Source organism: Hetaerina americana, unplaced genomic scaffold (assembly GCF_022747635.1).
Source record: "Hetaerina americana unplaced genomic scaffold, ioHetAmer1.1.p SCAF_7, whole genome shotgun sequence".
Classification (NCBI taxonomy): Eukaryota; Metazoa; Arthropoda; class Insecta; order Odonata; family Calopterygidae; genus Hetaerina; species Hetaerina americana.
In genome coordinates, this window is record NW_027287316.1 from 45,724,013 (window position 1) to 45,744,713 (window position 20,701).

Below are 20,701 nucleotides of genomic sequence, written 5' to 3' on the forward strand. Positions count from 1 at the left end.
GGTTGGATTTTTAGAAGAAAGATGAGGGAAACTATGATTAATATATTACCGTCTAACACTTTAAAAAATAAAAAAAAATTATTTTTTGTATCAGCAAGGCAAAACTTGTTGACAAAATCTGAGACACGTAGAGCTATACCTGAAAACCATCTGGAAGAGGATCATGGCACACTGAGAGGGTTATCTGGTCTGCTGGCCTCAGGAGTGCCATCACTGCTTCTTGATGAGTGGCCTTTGTTACATCCTCTTTGTTGACACTTAAAATTCTGTCACCAATTCTCAGTTTCCCTGATTGAGCTGCAATACCTCCTGGAACCACCTATGACATAAAAGGATTGAGGTTAAAATGCCAGGTTAGCACCATGGAAAAATATTTATGCGCAATGACTTTATATTGTAACAGTGAATAAGGATACAAAATTTAATCTACCCTTAAAGAAAATGAAATTATGAGCCCTAACTTGATTTAAAGGCAATGTGAAGCTGCAAAAATGGTAGAGGCCAATATTTACCATATTCTAGTCAAATTTCACTTTTGCAATGTGATGCAATGACTGCACTTACTTCCATTTTTGTCCACAGGGAAGTCACTTGATTGTTTTTAGGCTAAGTAATTATCAGTAATAGACCAATTTCAGCAGACTCATAGTTATTTTGTGTACTAATTCAATTGCATATACAGATGATACCATCCCAAGCCACACAAAAGCCATTAAATTCATGTATTTATTACGTTTTTCAAATACTTTTTCATCGGTAGCATTACATTTTTCATGTGGTGCTATTTACAATTGTAATGATGCAGCTGAAAATGTTTAGGAGAAACTTAATAAATATATTAACTTAATGGCTTGTGCAGAGTTGAGGAGTGCCATCTGTATAACTACATTCTAAAATTCATAATTGGTTGGCCTTACATGTGAGATGAAAATTCCTGGTTCTTTCGCACCAAAAGGTGTGCAAGAATGGTCAGTTCCACCAATTATACTGAATCCTAAAGATCCACCACTCTTTGGAAGGACGACATCCTAACAGAAGAAAGAAAACAATAGCATATTCACTCATCAAGGAAAATATATTCATCCTTACTTCTGGTCAATGTGCAGATGACCAGTTTATAATACATTGATACATTGAATTTATAGTATTTTATGCTTGAGTAAAAAAATAACGGTTTATTAAACATCAATTTGTCCTAATGGTATTAGGGGCATAAAACCAAGACCAAACTTCATAATGAATAACTAAAACACACAAGGCACAAGTGTGCTAAAAGCCCTTTGTGCATCCTAATATTTATCATATCAAGAAAATAATCTTCAAGAGAATTAGTGTTTTTGCTTTGTTTTTTGTAAACCAAAACTTACTTAACTACAAAGATTTCCAAATCTATCCTTTAATTTTGACCAGAAGGTAAACAAAACCAGAAGAAAAAAAGATTATTGGATGATTAAATAATAATTTGATTAAACAAGTTATCATTAAAAAATAACATGATTTTTAAATAACAAAATATTCCTTAATTTCAATACCAAGAGGATATTAACAGTCACCCTTCCTGTTAAGATAAGGACAGAAACATTAAGGAATGCAAAAATGACTACAGTCCATGAGCTAATTATTGGTTTTTTATGGTGCACATGGATAATGAACTCGAGATAAAAGCATCCAAACTCAATTTATCTTAATAATGATGCTAGTAATAATTCCGACATGAAAATGAGCATGTGCTGTCAATTTAATATTTTATTAAAATATGACATGCATTTCACAATATTAGTAATGAATTGTTATGATTCACTTCATTCTTTACATCTTTAATTAATTAGAATTTGTTCATAAATATTTAAATACAATGTATGAAATGATAATGAAAACAGCTTTTCAACAATTACTTTTCATCTTGTTAGATTTTAAGTCTTTAACATTCACTAGCCACTCTAGCTGAATGACAATTTCACTCAATGTCATTTTTCTTAACAATGATTAAAATCACTAACCACATATTTGCAGAAGTTATCGCGGGAGGCAACTGACTAACAAGTGAGGTTATTTGTGCTATTATAGAATGGCTGGGAAATTTGCAGTCTGGTAAACTTTTATAGATCAAATGAGGGGAGGGATGTAGATGGCAAGAGCATTAACGTATTTCTCATAAAAGGCAACAGGGGTCTATTATGGATTCCACAATATATGAGTAGGGATGAAAATAAAAATGAAATATCCAACACCACCAGGATTTAAACGTAATCTCCGGAGAGTCAGTGCATACACTAATTTCAATATTAATCAAATCCTGTAGATTACTGGTATAATTTTTTGAAAATTCATCAGAATCCATACTACCAGTGTTACGGGAGATCATTAAAGACTAATTAAGGTACCAATTTAACTTCAAAAAGTTCATTATCCATGTGTAATATCCAGCTATTATCCCAAATCTATGGAATTATTATTTCAAAAGTCAGATTCACTACTTTTCAAAGTTACTTTTAAATAAATAAGCAAACAGTCGATTGAAGGTACTAATTATTAATAGTATCTTAAGGTTCCAAACAATGAAGTGAACACAATAATATGACATTTATGGAACTTATATACTGAAAAGCCTAAAAACCTAGATTTTATTAAACAAAAACAGACAAACTCAAAATACATTAGTTAGCATAATGACACATCCAGAATCAACCACTTTAAACAGATAAACAATTGTCTTGTCTGCAATTTTAACCTAAAATTAAGTGCTCTAGAATGGAAAAATAGGTGCCATATTCTAATAGACAAGTTAAGAAAATGAACTACATATGTTATAATTCAAAGAGAAATTGACTAATGAATAATCACTACCAGCACCTTTTGCAACTAAGCAGTAAACTTCAAAACTAAATCACTTACAAAATATATTGTGAATAGTTTTTAAACATTAAACATCAATAATCAGAAACTCAACATTTATATAGATATTACCAATTAATTCCTCCACATCCAGCAAAATTATATGCTTATTTGAAATTTTGAAGTGCAAAAAATCACTCAATAGATACTGAATAAAGGAAGAAAAATGACAAAAACAATCTACTGACTAGACAAAAAATGAAGGAAGTAAAACACTACACTATTTAAACTTTTAAAAAAAATTACATACATTGCTCACCTCATAATGACAAATCCCTTTCCTGAGAAACAAAGAAATACTACTTTCACCCGCACAAAAACTAAGCTGTGTTTGGCCAGACACGGGTTAAGAGGATAAGAGGTGGTAAGAAATGGGCAGGCCGTAAGCACCGGAGTTCCCACATGCATGCTTACAAGCAGAGCAATCAAAAAAATACAGGACAACTTAACAACTTACATTACATTGGGATAAAGTATAGATTAACACAAATTCCAAATTTAGGTAAAAGGACAAAATAAAATTTTATTAATTACCACAAATTCTATAATTATTTTTTTTGCTAATGATAGGAACACAGACAATGCTTTTAATTTATTTTGGATAATTTCAGACTAATCCTAACATACATTAATGCCAAAGTAGCTAGTGATCAACACATCACTTTACAACAATTTTTGAACAATTTATGAGTACTATGTAATTAAAAAGACAAAAATAGACAAGGTTCATGTAACGATTTTATACCCTGTAACATTGAATGAATTGCCTGTAGCATGTTCTCCTGTACTACTTAACATTCTGGAAATTTCATGTATTAAAATAAATCATTCTGAGAAGTATTTAATGACTAAATTATTAGGATAATACATAAAAGCCTTGCAAGGCAGGAGAAAATTTACCATTAGCTGAAAACGACTAAGTGAAAAATAAATGGAAAACTATGGATAATAACAAGCATTTCACCATTTCCGATGGGGAAATATGTAAAATGACAGATAAAAAAAGAAAAAATTCTGATGATTATTTTGGCAACCCTCAAAATAACTAAATCTTCCATATTAAGAGATAAAAATGAAGAAAAGCCATTGGTAGAATACTGAGGAATAATTACATCAGCAACAACAGCCCTAAGAATAATAGGAAAATTACAGAAGAATATCATATACCAACATTATCAGCCATATGCAGTCAATTGTTTAAGAAATTAAATGAAAAAATTACATAGACCAAGAAGCTGAAGAGTAACCTGGTGTCAGAGCTGGAAGATCTACTACTGACCATCTATTTTGCATAACACAACTTGCCGAAAAAATTAAAGAAAATCAAGAATTACATCATCTAAAAAGGCACTGATCTTGAAAAGGCTTATAACAGTATTTCCTAACCTCAATAATAGCCTTTTTTATACCACAAATACGTACAAAGGAAGGTACAATAAAAGCAATGTAGGAGTTCCACTAAGGATGAACAGAAAAAATAAAAAGTAAAAATATCACCTCAGGCTTCAATGCAACAAAAGGAATAAAGCAAGGATGCTTCTCATGGCCATAACTCTTTAAGAAATATCTAAAACATGGTTGAAAAACAAAGAAGCATACGCAATGAGAGAGTATATCTTTGCATAAGAATATTCTAAACACACTCACAAATAAAGGTAATATGAATGTTTTGATATCCACATTCACAAAGACATAGCATTAAAACTAATAGAAGAGTATAAAACAGGAACTTGGTCTGCGACTTACTCTAGATAAGCCAACAGGATATGATTCTTGTAGATGGCACAAGGAGTTAGTGCTGCAAAAATTATGACTACTGAGGCTTGAAAATAATGCACATTGAAAACTTGAGAACAGTCAATATGAGCAAGGAATGTTCTAATAAGATGAGCAACACCCCTAATAAAGAATGTTCTATGTAACAACAACATCAACAAAAAAAAGACAACTAATAAAATTGCATATTTAAAATAAATATACACAGCACATGAATGTGAACTGGCAACTGTGGGGAAGAAACAGGAAGATGCCAAATACTAAGGAGATGGATTGCTCCAAATGAAATAATTTATTTAGTTATACATGCAAGACATTCAATATCAGGTGACATCTATGATAAACAATATGAATGGTGGAACAGTCACAAACAGTGCACATAAGAAGAAATATTGCCAAAAGTGTACTATATCAGCGACCTGTATTATAAAGATAGGGGCCTATTCAGACGCAGGTGGCATGAGGGAATCAATGTGTCAATACTTGAAAGAAATCACAAATGATAACAAGATCCGGAAGATATGAGAAAGCTGGAGGTTGTTCAACACTAATATTGACGTTGATGGAATGCCATAATTATGATCCTGAAATAACTCTAATCACCATATATTCTCTCGAGGATAATCACACAAAATTAGAAAACTTGCACATAAAAAAAACGATTTTTCTAACCTAAATAACTTTTGAATACTTCTGTAATGAAAACATGTGTGTACCTAAGTCGTTGCAACAAAATTAGTTTCAAGAAGTTGAATAATGATGCAGGCCTCTACCTTTATGCCAAATTGACAATTAGTCTTGCAGTTAATGAATATTATGATTTTGACTGAATAAGCATATTTATAATTTCTTCATTACTGTATTTAATGGTTTGGACAAATAAAAGAGATTGGACAACAGAACCAAGAAGAGAAAAAATTTTCTCTTCTTCAATTAATAGCTAAGTTCATAAGTGTTTTAGGTGTTGAGACAATGAAACATTTAGCCGTTTCACTGAAAAGGGCACACAGATTCTTTCTGTCTACGGTGTGTCTTTTATTATATTCTCATAGTAGTGCAACAGTTTTGTCAAATCAAAAGGGCAACCTACTCTACTATCCTAAGTTAGAGTCTCTCAGAAAAGTTAGAGGTTCTTATATCACTTAAAGGACCACCTTGGTGATGTGCTCCCAACTGCATATTTCTCTCTTTAACTCCCATTTTTCAGAAAATATCTCAATTTAATGGAATTTATATTTTTCATTGCTATAACACAACATTGTTTTACAAATGAAAAAATGATTATGCTACTTATATTTTAAAGCCCTTTTAACAACTGAGTCACTTAAATTTAATGAGGAAGGTCTGTTTAAAATTTTCTTTCCCTTCAGTCCAACTGACAGACCAACATTGAAGAAAACTTGAAGAAGCCTTCCTCATCAACATCACTGCTTGGACGCATTTATTCCAAAATTTCTATTCCCAAGAGTCATTTTGACTGTTTACTGATCTTTCTAAACATTCCTAATACACCAAATAATCACTTCTACAATAACAAAGCTCCCATCCCAAACGTATATTTTAAGTTCAAAGTTTCCCAAAATAAATGATTATGTATTGTGAGACTATTTTAAAAGACAAGTGTATCTAATGAGCACTGTTTCAGAGAATTTTAATGGTACTCATTGCTCAAACTTAACCTTCTAAATGTTTGTCATAAAAGGCATGGTGAAAATTTTACAGAAATTCTATTTTTGGACTCCACTGCAACAATAAATGGTGGACAGTATGACTTTTTAAGCAAAGCCAAAAGAGCAGCAACCTAAATAACTGCAGTAACACTTTTGGTTTATCTAGTGTACATATATAATTTAAATCACAATGAACTGAGACTATAACTTTAGACAATATTAAACTGAGGTCAGGCATTTTCAGAGGTATTTGGAAAAGACAGAAATTAGGTTCAAAGTTAGCAAAACAGGGATTTGCATCCTTCAATGATCACAAAAATGGAAATAAAGTTATGTGTTCGTTAAAAGGACTAACATAACATAAGGAGGGTTGGTAGCCAAAATACCCGAATGAAATTTTCATTGACATCTGTGTAATTCCTAATTATTTTTAACCTAAGATTTGAAAATATAAGTCATGTTTTTCATTACAAAAATATTCATGGGAAATGGATTTATGAACTAAAAGAAATATAGCCCATATTAGTGATTAAACTGTCATAACCATAATATATGATGATTGAATCAAATTGAAGGAATTTTACCTTATTTACTGATGACAAATTGGTGCAGAGACCCTTAATAAAGTACATATACATGACATAAGAAGAGAGCAGGAGTCACATAACATGCAGGAGTATTACTTTGTCAGATTTAGATTAAAATGCAATATTTAAGGATTTTGAAGAATATGTCACATGTCTAATATCATGATAATATAAATAAAAATATACGTAAATACAGTGCAAGCAAATTACTGAGAAGTAAATTACCAACCTTTATTGATCTAGCTACAAACTGAAATCCAATGGCACCACTATCCATCATCTACATCAAAATAATACTTCTCTGAGTTACAAAAATTACTGCTTACTTGTCTGACAAAATGCAGGGCAAGATGCCTGAAAGCTCAAGGATTGCAAATTTATATCTTATCACCGCTGATAAAATTTACTTCCTGAGAATTGAAATATCATATAATAACTGGCTAAATGTTAATGTAGTTAAGGTCTTCTTGTCAATACACCATGTTCCCTATATATTTTTTAATATTCATGCCTCTGAATCACACGGATAATAAAATATCCATAAGGATAGTGATACTAAAAAAACAGGTTTGCAAGCCAGAATTAGAGCTATTATCAAATTGAATGAATGACCTGCTCACTGACTCAATATATTTATCTTTATTCATGAAGTAGAAAAGTATGATGATCATATCAGAGGTCTCGTGATTCAAGAGATGTTTTAAAACAGGCAATGACAATAGAAGATGTAAGTGCCAAGAGTTTCTAACAAAGATATGATGTAACCACATGTGGTTGATTGCTTTTACTAGTAAGAGTTTCTCTGAGTTCCTCATAAAAATCTCTTATTGGGGCATATTATGGACAACATGAACCAAAGTTCCATCTTATGGTCAATAATGAGACTTATTATTTGTGCCAGTAGTGAACAATGCTAACAGGGAGAGGGTAGTGAGAACTGATTACAGCAACAAAGACAGTGACGATAAGCCAGACAGTGATAAGCCTGGTACACATCCCTACACTGCCTGGAGTGCTGAAATTTACTTAATTTGCCATTGAAGCCAATGAGATGTAGGGTTAAGAATACATTCATCAAGTCAATATTAAGAATTAAATTGCCAAGAAGAAAAACCATTACTGGTGCATTAAGCAGCAAAAGAGGATGTATTAAATGCAAAAGTAAAGACTTTTGAATGATGAAAAAAATCCACTTAGTGAAATTATGTGTGTGTCATCATATTATTCCTGTTTTTCTTCCATGCAATAGTCAGGATAATCAAGAAATCACTGTGCTTCTACATTTGTCATCAGAATTCTGGAGAGTATATAAAACATCAAATGGTAATGTTTTATGAAGGGCGAGATGCAGTGGCTGTTTCACTTAGATGCATAATTAATGCTCTCTCATATTTATACCATCTGGTTATAAAGTGTACCCATCATTTAAAACTCTGCAACTGGACGATAAAAGTCAGCATTTTCCCTTACCAAAAAAACATTTCGCTCTTCTAGAACGGGATTTCAAATTGCTGTAATCTAGCCTTAATCTGCCTGAAATCTGATCTCAATATGCCTAAGCGGATGAATGCATTTAAAATAAATGCATGTATTAGAGTGAGTACACATGAGCTTTAATGCTTAAAATGCATTAAGACAAAGGTCTAGATACACATTAGTGTGGTGGACGTTTAACCTCCCAAAGTGGTTAACTGACGACTATGGCACAAACATAAGACCACTGTATTTAATTCTTAATACAATCAAAACAACTTGATTTTAAGTTTCTGTGTGCCGAAAGCATTAGTTACATGGCCTCTTTAGGCCTGAAAAAGCTTGTGAGACGTGTTTGTTAAAGATCAAATGGCAAATCTAAAATCTTTTCCGGTATCACTAACCTCAATGATGACAGGGACAGGTGCCAGGTGGTTGTCTGTCACACGAGTAACAATCTGTTCTGTGAAGGTGCTCTTTGTCACAGTCTCTGTCACTCGACCCACCGTGGTTGGTGCGGGGTTGGGAAACTCAGGATGGGCCAGCACTAGGGGATCCGGAGGTTTACGAACTGTCAGCGTGACCGCCAAGCAATCTGATGTCCCCTCTTCCCCACCACCACCCTCCTTGGTGCCAGCCAGGAAATGAGGAGGGATCATGGCCTCGAATTCCTCATTTGTGATGGGTCTTGGTACCTGAGAAACTGGAGTTGTAGGTGGCTGAGGAGCTGATGCTACTGCTGGAGAATCCCCTGAACCACTTGCAGATGATGTGGATGTTAGCCTCCTTGGAGCAGGCTGCGGCGGAACCACTGGATGTCCAGTTGAGCTGGTGCCCACATTGGTGCTGCTGACTGGGGCAGCAGTGGCAGGAGTGGGCTGCTGTCTGACTGCTGCAGATTGGGGTGAGTGAGGGACAGTTGGGTTACCTACATTTGCTGGACTCGCTGGGGTTGTAGCAGATGTAACACCTGTGGATGCGCGGCTATAACCACTCGTGGAATAAAGACCAGTGTAAGGCTTTGGTAAACCAAAAACCCGAGCGGTTGGCGAATGGGATGGTGGAGCATGACTGGGTTGAGATGGAGGATTGACGGCTGGATCTCCAGCACGCTCTCTTTCGACAACTAATCGTACGAATCGGTCAAGGCCTGTGAGCATGGCCACAGCTTGATCATGCCTCGCTCCCTCAACATCCACTCCATTTATCTGTAAACAGAAAAATCAACTTCATATTTCACAGAATTATCAATAATAAGTTCGCAGTTCATAAATGCTTCTTTTTCAACAAATTTCTTAAGTTCAGGAAGATAAGTAATATTTGGGATTCAGTAGAGCATATACTACTCAATGTCAAAATCAAGTGCTTAAACTGAATAGAGTAATATTATAGATTTACAGATCTCTTAATTCAACATGAGAAGTTGTACTTGAAAATTTTCATAGTAAGGGTTTTTTTTAATTTATATTAATTGGACCTAGATACATAGCATAAACAAGTATAGAACATTGATGTTTATCATTTTATTGTAATTGTATAAAATATTCAGTTGCCAAATTTCAAAATAATTTTACTCCAGACATCAATTTTACATATTTTTTCATTGGTTCCCTATACAACATAATTCTAAGTTACGCTGTACTCTATGGAAAATAAAGCCAACAACCCACTTTGAAACAAAGGCTAAAAACACAAAGAATGCGCGAACAACTTGAACATTTGAGACATATCCGAGAGGAATAAAAGATTCTTACTGATATAACCCTGTCTCCAACTTGAAGTTTTCCATCCTTCTCAGCAGCACCGCCTTCAGTTAACCTAGATATATACACACCCTGCAAAAATGCCAATAATATGTAATTAGTTCACTTGTAAGTGTTAATTTAATACTTGGGAGGAGATTTTTCACCCTGCAAGCAATCACTCTAGCTTTATTTTTTACCTAAAATTCTCATGAAATATGACCAAGCAACAAACCTCTCCCAACTGGAAACAATATAATGAAATTTCACAGTATTTTTCTTCAAATGTCACACTGATATTGAAACAATTAAATACTTTATGATAAGTTTTCATAGCCAAAATTTAAAAACATGGAAAAATACATGGAAAGAGAATTAAAACAAGGAAATACATGTGACTTACATCTGATCCATCCCTAAATGGTGATGAACCTTTGCCACCAGCAATACTAAATCCTAATCCATTCTGGTCCCTTATAAGAGTGGTGTGGATAACATCCACAGGTGGCTTGGTGGCTGCAGAGAGGTATGGCTGAAACGTCAAAAGAAATTTAAATACATTGTAATAGCTTTTATGTTGAAAAGATATCCACAGATATTAGGGATAACTTTTGACAAAGTGCAACATGAGATATTTAATTGGTCTAAGATCAATTTTGTGATCAGCTATTAGTATTATCTAGCTCATACACTTTAAAATTGTCTTACTTAAAGAGCTCTGCAACTGATGAGGGTAAAAAGGAAACTTTAAACTTCCACAATAAAGATTTAATATTTCATGACCATGGTTTTGATGCACATCATCATCAGGTGATGATGCGCAGCATCGAAACCATGGTCGTGAAATATTAAATCTTTCTTGTGGAAGAATAGTTTCTATTTACCCTCATTGTGAAGGAATTCCCCCCAAAGTTAAACCTGAAATTGTTATACTTGAGCTCTGCAACTGGTAAATAACTGGGGATTTCAAAGACTCACTGAATGATTTGAGGTACTAAACTATAAAATTATCTTGTGCAGAAAAAATCATCAAAACATAATAAATAGGTATAAACGTGCTTACTCTGCGCACACTATCTAATGCAGGAGAAGAGAGACTTGATGAGGGGCGGCCTCCTTCATATGTAGAGGAGTGGACATTGGAGGTGGAGGAAACAGAGTCCGGTGTAGTTGTTCGTGAATGACTGGCAGTGGAGACACCAGATTGGCCAGATGATGATCTAACATTACCAGGTACAGGAGTAGATGATGAAACCTATTTCAAGGGTGGAATTTAATACATGATAAGATTAATTGATGAATCACCAGAATATACATCACAACATTCATACTAGGACAATGATTTAGAGGATTTTATACATTTATAAAAATGATAAGGGTGCACCTAAATGCCTACTTTCAGGACAGGGGTGCCTCAGTGAAAACTAAATATCATTAAAAGTATGAACTGGCCAGAAAAGCTTATATTTGACAATCAAATCTCATTAAAGATTATTGAAATCGAATGATACCTGTGAACTTTTAAACCCTTTTGTTTGAAAAAAGAAGAATACAAATTTAAACAGTCATTAGAAACAATTAAGTTGGGACAAACTGCAATTCAGGATTTAAAGGAAATTTACTGCTCAACATTAGTTAATTATTTTAATTCACTCCAGGTCTCTTTTGGATAAGGTCTTTTCCACATGTATTTTCTCATGTGACAACTTGAAAAGCCATGCAGTTCTGCCGAGTCAAATGTGTTAGTTTAGTCTTTAGTGTAATCACTTATGTGAGAGGGATATATCCCAAAAAATCTCCTCCTGATATTGCCAATTGTCCTGTGATCCACATTCATTAATGTATGAAATACTGCATACTGCCTATTACTTACACTTAACTTATACTGATAAAGAAATAAACAAGGGCTTTGAGCACTGAATGTTTTCATTGAAGGACTAACAATTCCTTATCATTATCGATGATTTTGTAATTTTTTAAGATTCTTCTCATACCTTCCCATTTTAAACATTAGCAAGCAGTATAGAAAAGTCAGTAGAGGATAACATGACCATGTAATTAATTCATTCTGCGGTCGAAAGGTTTCGTGTATGAAGAAAAACTGTACAATATTATCTTGAAGGGAAAAATTCAGGCTGACCATGGTCATCCTTTGGCATCAATTGAGGGAGGAAAACATTCCTTTTTGATTTAATTTAGGTTTCTGGTAAGCAGTGGTTTCTTCTTTGCACAAAATATGTCTGGAATAATATTTTGTTCAGGGGATCGGGATGGTGCAGTGGCTAACATACAGACTTCCCATTGAGACGGCCCAGGTTCAAATCACAGAGGAGGCAGATATTTTTCCGTGGTATCCCTACTTGAGGTGCTTTATGGAGAGAACTTTGAGTGAGTACAATGTCCATCGGATGGGACATTAAACTGCGGGCCCCTTGGTGCCTTTCCACAAGAGTAGGCTAATGCCGATGCTGGGTTTCTCTCCACCCTTCCTTTCCCATCCATTCCTAATGTCTTAAATGACCTTAGCTGTTGGTCACCTCCCCTAAAACTACTATATTGTTTTGTGATATTTTAATGCCTCCTCCTGAATTCCCCACCAAGGAATCTTTTTTCTAATTGTGATCAACACCCTTCCCTCTCCTCCCCAACCTTGTGTTCATCCTTTGTGTGTGTCCTCCTCCTTTTTCAAAGACAATATATGTGGGACACAATATGGCCACCTTTACCCTGCCTTAAATGATAACGGTAACCAGTATATAGGTCAATATATTATCAATGCATTATGCACAAAAATATTTTTCTATTCATAACAATAAAGTTCATATTCATTTCTTAAAAGGATTCATAATTTTAATTTTGTGGCTGCACAGATGAAAAAATAGCTACAATTACAAAAAAACACAAAGACAGCATACTTTATAGCACTTTACAGTACTTGAGCAGAGTAAAAGAAAAAATATAGTTATGCAGAGCCACCAATAAGTACGGAGAGGACTGTGTGGGAATCCTTTGGGGTTTAAAAAAAAAGAGGAAAGGGGTAGAGAAGAGATGAAGACGGCACCATGTAGTTTGGTGAGGAAAATATTCTTTATACATTACTCTCTCGTATCTCCCTCATGATATCCTTGCTCACCGTTAAAGTAGATGTAAATCATCAAACTTAATCCACCATTTATCAAATTCCAGAGGGAATTAGGTTAAAATAAGCACAGCAAGGCACTATTTGTCATTCACCATTAAATAGAGTCTAATCAAAGCTATTCATTCAGCATACATCAAATTTGAATGGCATTTGCATGAAACCTATCAAGAGTCCCAAATAGACAAGTTTTCCACTTTTAATGGTGTTGATCATGGACTTGGCAATAACCTTTGATTTGAGCAGAAAATTTCCGGTATATGCAGGAGACAATTTTTGGAGTCTCACTGAGCATAAAGATCATTGGAAAAAGTGGAAACCAAGTCTAAATTCAAAATTTTACCAAATGTCCAAACACCAAGAGCCATGCAGTCACATATATGCTTCCTTTTAAACTACAACATCAATTAATTCAGCCACAAACTTCAACTGCGGATAACATTTTAACTACCATAAGAAAATGCCAAAAAAAAGCTATCCCATTTACTGTAACACAATCTTCAATTGATAACGACAAAGTATGCAACAATGATATTGAATATATAATTAGATTAATCTAATTTTGTACATTTATATATACAGCAAGACAAATGACTATTGCACTACACATTAACAGGAATTATACAAGAGCAGAAGATTCTTTATACACAAAGATTCAAATCCAAATTTTATAATATTAAAGTACTTCACATCCTGATGCTTTTTTAAATATTGAATATCAGATAAAAAGCAAATATTGCACGAACTGCTCGGTATGAGACTGATCACATTAAAATTTTTAGTAATTTGCTTTGAGGCCATTACCATCTCCATATTATTATTTTCAACATTCATTTTACACGGATTAGGGGAACGAAAGTCGAGTGGAGCAATTGGTTATTGGGTGACGCTTCTGGGCTCTCTTAGCATACCCCAAACTACATATTTTCCCAGGATGCACCAGTTTTTATGAGAAGCCAAAACGGGCATGAGGAAAGGAAGTGTTAACCCAATACGTTAATTCCACTTGACTCAGGGTTTAGAACAAGGTGATATCTATACAAATCTATCAAATCAACCATTGAGATGATCACTGATTGGGTAGTTGATCATTAGGATTATCCAAAAAAAAAATAGCAGATTCTATGTTTGAATAACACTATTGGATTACTTCCTAACAACACCTACCCATGCTGATACTTAAGGTAGAGATATAAATAACTGCATTCATATTTACACAAATTATATACAAGAGATCAGATCAAAAGAGTATTGAGAATGATTTTTTGAATTTTCTTCTGGAAAAACGTTTAATTGTCAACTATTACTGAAGGATATCAGTCCAGATATAACTGAAAATGATAAGCATAATGAAACTCTCATAAAACTGGTAGAAATAAAATGGATTTGTTTACTTGTAATTCCAAAAGATAAACACAAATCATTTCCACTTGGAGGATTGTAGTCCAGTTAGTACAGTGCTGGGCTACTGGCCAGGGGGCTTGGATTAAATTCAAGGTGATGCTGCCAAGCACCCTCAGCTACACCCAAGCTATGTAATATTTTGGATACCAGACCTTCCTGGGAAACATCATGCAGCCCAGGGATATGTGTGAACACACCATTGGTGTTAGATGAGCTCTATCCTTTACTAGCAAACCAACCTTCAGGTTGATTAGTGTGGTTTAGTTATATTTCCACTCAATGAAAATGGGATTTGAAATCATATTTTTATGTTAAAATTGATGTATATTAATCATTCCTATATTATGTGTTAAAAGTATAACTGATAAGAGGAGCATAAAAATGTCTTATGCAATAAATTTAACATGAATAATTATAGTGGAAATTTGCCATAAAATAACTTTATGTAAAACAATTAGTACCTTGTCTTGATATTGATATCCATAATGATTTGGCATCAACGATGTACTTTTTTGAACTGTGGGGGCAGCTTCATTTTCCCTAAAAACTAATAAAGTTAATGTTTCTCCTGCAGCTTGCAGAACAGCAACTGCCTCATAATGGTCAGCACCAACGAGTGAAACACCATTTACGCTGAGAACTTTATCTCCAACCTAACACACAAGAAAAATTCTAATAAGATCATCCAACGTCAATTAAAATGACTTATAAAATGCATAAACACATATTCCAAGCATCACATTTGAGCGAATAAAATAAAACAAAAAAATTGATACAAACTTTTTAAACCTTAACACTACATTGAAATTTTATATGTTTTTCTGATCAGAAAAATCAATAGAGTAGTAAAAAAATTAGCAACCCAACAACATTTAAAAAACATTATTAAATGTAAATATGATAAAAGATTTTAAAACTTTTACAACAGCATTACATTTCATCATCATTCACTAAACAAAAATTCCAAATAAAGATCTATAAGGCCATTGAGTGACTTACTTAATTATGTACAGTCAAAACAATTCTATAACAATTATGGTGCATGAGTGACCACAAGAATCCATGCAACTTTTGATTCATCCACCAATAAAATATTTTGTGAAAACCATACCAACATTAAACAATAAACTGACAACTAGATATGCATGATAACCTGGAAATACACTTTAGAAGACTAAAAACTATTTAACTGATACAGCCATGCCTTGTTTAGTACAATACTGGTTACTTCAATTTCGCAAGAGAGTGTAAAATTATCTCGTATCTAAACTTCATTATTTTCTGCAGATGAAATAAGATACAGTACACTGAATTATGAACTTACTTCACATGCTAAGGATACGAAATGATTGTAGGTATTTGATGCTGATGATTTTTCTCTTTGTAGTATTTGAATCAGAATTGTCGATCCAATAGTATCCAATGTATGCAACACCAACACAGTGAATGGCTTTAGGTCTTGGAAGTCAAGTAAAAATGAGTGAAAAAGACAGGAATGTGCCATGCATTTAACAAAAAATACTTCAAATTTTGTAAGAAAAGGTAAAAATTTCAAATAAGAAAGGCATGTACAGAGTGAATGTTTTGAATTGGGTATCAGAGCAACAGTGCATGTAAATTTAAGTTCTCAACCGTTAAGTTTTAAGCAGGATTTTGATTCATCTGTCATGGCTATTCACATGAAAAAACTCTCTCCTGTTCATTTATAGTAATATATAAGAAAACAGAACATTTTTTTTCATAGACTGAAGTAATAAATAATATGATTCTTACAGTGTCAGTCATTTGTGCCAAAGCTTTAAATACTATTTGAGTCTCTGCAAAGAACAGAGCAAAGAAAGCTCTGAATATTATTATAATTTTTTTCAAAAGCTTTAAAATAAAATATTTTTGGGTTATATTACTATTGATTAATTATTACGACACATGAATCAAACTCCTATTCCTTTCTGTTAAAAATCTCAGATTTCATATAACTTTTCACTGTGCAAGACTCTTTGCACTAAACTGATTCTTTGCACTAAAAAAACATGGCTGTAATACTCCTAAATAACTTCAAGCACAAAAACAAAATGAATAAATGTGTGGAATGGGAACCAAAATACAGAAATCTCCTTTACCCATCTAACCTTTTTTAATTATTAAACTAAACTTTCCAATGAGTAATTAATGTAAAACTAGTTCTCTATTTGACATTGTACAAATTCAGTGCCATTTAAATTCTCTAAATATACATTGCATGCAACATGGGTGCAGGTAACTAAGACAAATCTACAACTAGTATCAAGTGGTACCAGAATAATTAATGGATTAGAAAAATACAACTGGATATTTTTACTTCATTTTTTAATTATAGCCATGTTTTTAGGATGCCTGTGAGAAACAACAAATATTGCCCTTTCATATGGCCATCCCATTATTCTGATGCCTAATCTGCAGCATGTAGGGATAACATCTAAGCAATTTGGAAAAGTAAGACCGCGGGACTGGTGGTGGGTTAAAATATGTAGGTATGTAAAAGGGGCATGATATTCTTTACTTAAAAAATGGTACAAGAGGGCTGAATCATAAAGTGATCAGTATAATATTAAGGTTATTTTTGAAATAATGTTTCTGGAGTAAAAAGTTGCTGTGTATGGTAGGACATGTAGATGATACCCTTCGTCTGAATTGCAATATTTTCATCTGCACATTCTGCAAATAACTTAACTGCTGTTTTAAAAGCAATTATCAGACCATCCTACCATGACTAAGGGGTCAACCATTAATTAAATAACAGCTCTTGGTGGTTACGCAGCTCTTAATATTATTTTCCCTGCAAGGTTAAAAAGGTCAACATAGGTGAAGTGTATTTAAAAGTGCAATGAGATTAACATCTATTTTGGTGAATTTCATGCAAAATTTGATGTTCTAAAATGTCAGTTGTTCTACTGTGCGTACAGATGAGTAACTTGCTAGGTGCTGATACAGCAGTCTAGTCACTCATTACGAAAAATCATCATGGTACAAAGTCACCACAGTCATTACATTAAGTGAGCGAAAATTGAGAGATAGTTATTTTATTCGTTGGGGGCAATTGAGGGAGTTAGGTCAGCAATATTTTTTGTCACAATAGGATGGTGAGTTAGAAACAGTCCTAAAAAACTGTAATGCATAATTAATGGATGACACTGCACGCAAAATAATATACAATATAGGCAGGGTTAAATCCAATATTTCATCAAATATGACTAATAATTTGAACTATGGAATTATAATCCAAAATCCTCTTTAATTACATTTAAATTTCAAATTCCAGTTCTATTTTATTGATTGCATGATATTGAGTTGAATACTAATAAAATTCAATTATTTATTATCTTGAATTCACTGATAGTCTATCTTTTTCTTCCAGGGCTAATTTGTATTGAGTGTTGTTAATGAATAAAAAGAAGGGATTTACTCTCGGGGGTAGTTGTAATCAGGGTACTCACCTTTTATTTTCTGGCAAATAAATTAAAACACATGTTTGCCATACATAAAAAAAGTTGAGGACATTTTCAGAGCTCCCAGGCCACCCTGATTGATCATTGCAGACAAATGAGTACGCAGCGTGATCATATTGTCAAAAGCATCCAAAATTACACACAGTTTTCTGGCTTGGTACATTATCTCTATAATAAGCAACATGCCAAAAGTTCATATGATAATCAGAACCATGATATTGTAATGTAATATCATTGCATATAAATGGATTATGGAATGGCTAGATATTATTCATCACTAACTTACTTTCAGATATTCATTTGCATTTGTGAATTGGCATTTGTGTATGAACATTATGAGCATTAAAGTTTTTACAAAATCGGCATTATAGCTTGAGAATTCAGCATTAGAATTAAGTAATAATGTATTCTCGAATTGCCATTGATGAAAATACAGTCCACAACAGCTTGTTGTTGCCACAAAGGCGAAGTGAAAAGAAACCTCGACAATCAGGCTTTAAGATTTAATTATATTGGAAACGGATTCAACTAAATTTTTTAGTCCTAAACCCTTCTGGTAAACATAATAAATTAACCATTCAAAGTAATTTCAAGTCAGTCATTTGACATATATATCAATGATCTCTAAAACATTAGAAACCCTTCTACTGCCTTGAACTGAAAAAAAATTTACTTCACTATTAGATAGATCAAAAAACAAAAGATTTGAGGGGACAGGTATACAAATAAGATTTGAGAGAGAATGGAGGTTGCCGATCGAGTGCAACATACCCAACTTAAAAGAAAAAAAATAATAGTGCTGGCTTAATCTTTTTTAATAAAAACTAAAAAATAATTCAAATTTACTCACTTTTAGATCCGCTACATGGGCAGGACCTCCCTCAGAGACTCGCGAAACAAAAATGCCATCATCATTTCCTTTGAATGGCGTTGATCCACGGCCTCCTGCTATTGACAAGCCTAAACCAGATGTTGTTCTGGTAATTTTAATTGCAAGTTGACTACCATCATCATTCTTTGGTCCATCATGATCATCACCTAAAATGGAAGCAAGATACTTTTTAAAAAAATACTTTTCCCCTGCAATTATTTGTGCAACTGTCATTTGTTTGAACATAATTTAAATTATATTATAAATGAACATAATGTGCATGAAAATTCGTGCATGTTCACAATACATATTTACAGATAATTTTTATGCATTTATATTTAATGAATATACACCTTCAATTTTTACATATTGTATACATTAAAAATATGTGAACAGGTTAGTACTTAGATTTCGGGGCTGTGTCTTTGCTTTCATGGTTTTGGGTCATCTGTCTAGGGAGACTGGCAATTAGTAAAACTATTGTCATGAAGTTATCTTGCAGACTGGCAATAACGGGATTTTTATGAGAATACTATATTCTCTTGATGTTGGTGGACATACGAGGTCTGTCCAAAAATTATCACAACTTCGGAGCTTTTTTCAAAAATTATTTATTTATTCATGAATATCTACTTTGTCCCCTTCAAAGTAATCCCCATTACATATTACACTACTATTTACATTTGTGCCAAAGTTTTTCTCAACTTCAAAAAATCATTTTTTTGAGATCTTGTCCAGCTCCTTCTTCGATGCAGTCTTTATCTCATCAATTATAGCGTCCTTTCATGGGCCTCTTCAGTTTTGGGAACAAGAGAAAGTATCTGGGGGCCAAATCTGAGGAACACGGTGGCTGTGGCATCATTAGTGTGCTGTTTTTGGCCAAAAATTCGCGCACAAGTAATGATGTGTGAGCAGGGTCATGGTGCAAAAGCCAATTTTGGTTCTACCACAAATCCAGGCGTTTGTGGCGGATTGCTTCGGGCAAATTGCGCATAACTTGCAGGTAATATTGCTTATTTATTGTTCTACCCTGTGGCAAGAACTCATGATTTACCACGCCCCTGCAATCAAAGAAAACTGTAAGCATAACTTTCACAATCGACCGAACTTGGCACATTGTTTTTGGTCTTGGCTTGTGCTGCGGCTTCCATTGGGATGATTGAGTTTTAGTTTCCACGTCATAACCATTAACCTATGATTCGTCACCAGTCATGACCCTCTGGAGCGAATTTGGGTCGTAGCGAACAGAGTCCAACACCTCATTAGCAATGTTAATGCATTCCAGTTTTTGGTCGAATTTGAGCAATTTTGGTACAAATTTCACGGTGACCCGTGTCATACCAAAATCATTGGTAAAAATCGAATGGCCAGTCGATATGTTTAGGTCCTCAGCAACTTCTCTAATGGTGATTCAACGATTAGCCAATACTATTTTCTTCATTTCATCAAAGTTTTCCTCTGTTGTTAACGTGCTCAGGCATCCAGCACGCTCTTCGTCATTCACCTCTTCTCGGCCTACTGAGAACATTTTGTACCACCGATAAACGTTACTTCAGTCCAAGGTAGTTTCTCCATATGCCACAGTCAACACTTGGAATGCGTCCACGCACTTAATTTTGTTTTTCGCACAAAATTTGATACCGATTCTTTGAACCATTT

The 20,701-nt window shown here is 33.8% G+C and overlaps 1 protein-coding gene across 10 annotated transcripts in view; it reads right to left on the reverse strand.

Moving 5' to 3' along the window:
* The window catches only part of scrib (scribble planar cell polarity protein), a 336,501-nt gene that overhangs the window by 59,370 nt on the left and 256,430 nt on the right, over positions 1–20,701 (reverse strand). For 9 of the 10 annotated variants that reach the window (XR_011702610.1, XR_011702611.1, XM_071595076.1 and 6 more), the window contains 8 exons: positions 19,022–19,209; positions 15,148–15,339; positions 11,207–11,398; positions 10,547–10,675; positions 10,156–10,236; positions 8,806–9,609; positions 918–1,028; positions 140–319 (listed from right to left, as the gene is read on the reverse strand). Coding sequence is in view for 8 of the 10 variants with exons in the window: in XM_071595076.1 (XP_071451177.1) it covers positions 140–319; positions 918–1,028; positions 8,806–9,609; positions 10,156–10,236; positions 10,547–10,675; positions 11,207–11,398; positions 15,148–15,339; positions 19,022–19,209 (1,877 nt within the window). In the remaining 2 variants the exon portion in view is untranslated. The remainder of the gene's footprint in view (positions 1–139; positions 320–917; positions 1,029–8,805; positions 9,610–10,155; positions 10,237–10,546; positions 10,676–11,206; positions 11,399–15,147; positions 15,340–19,021; positions 19,210–20,701) is intronic. The other variant, XM_071595078.1, reaches the window with a different exon arrangement.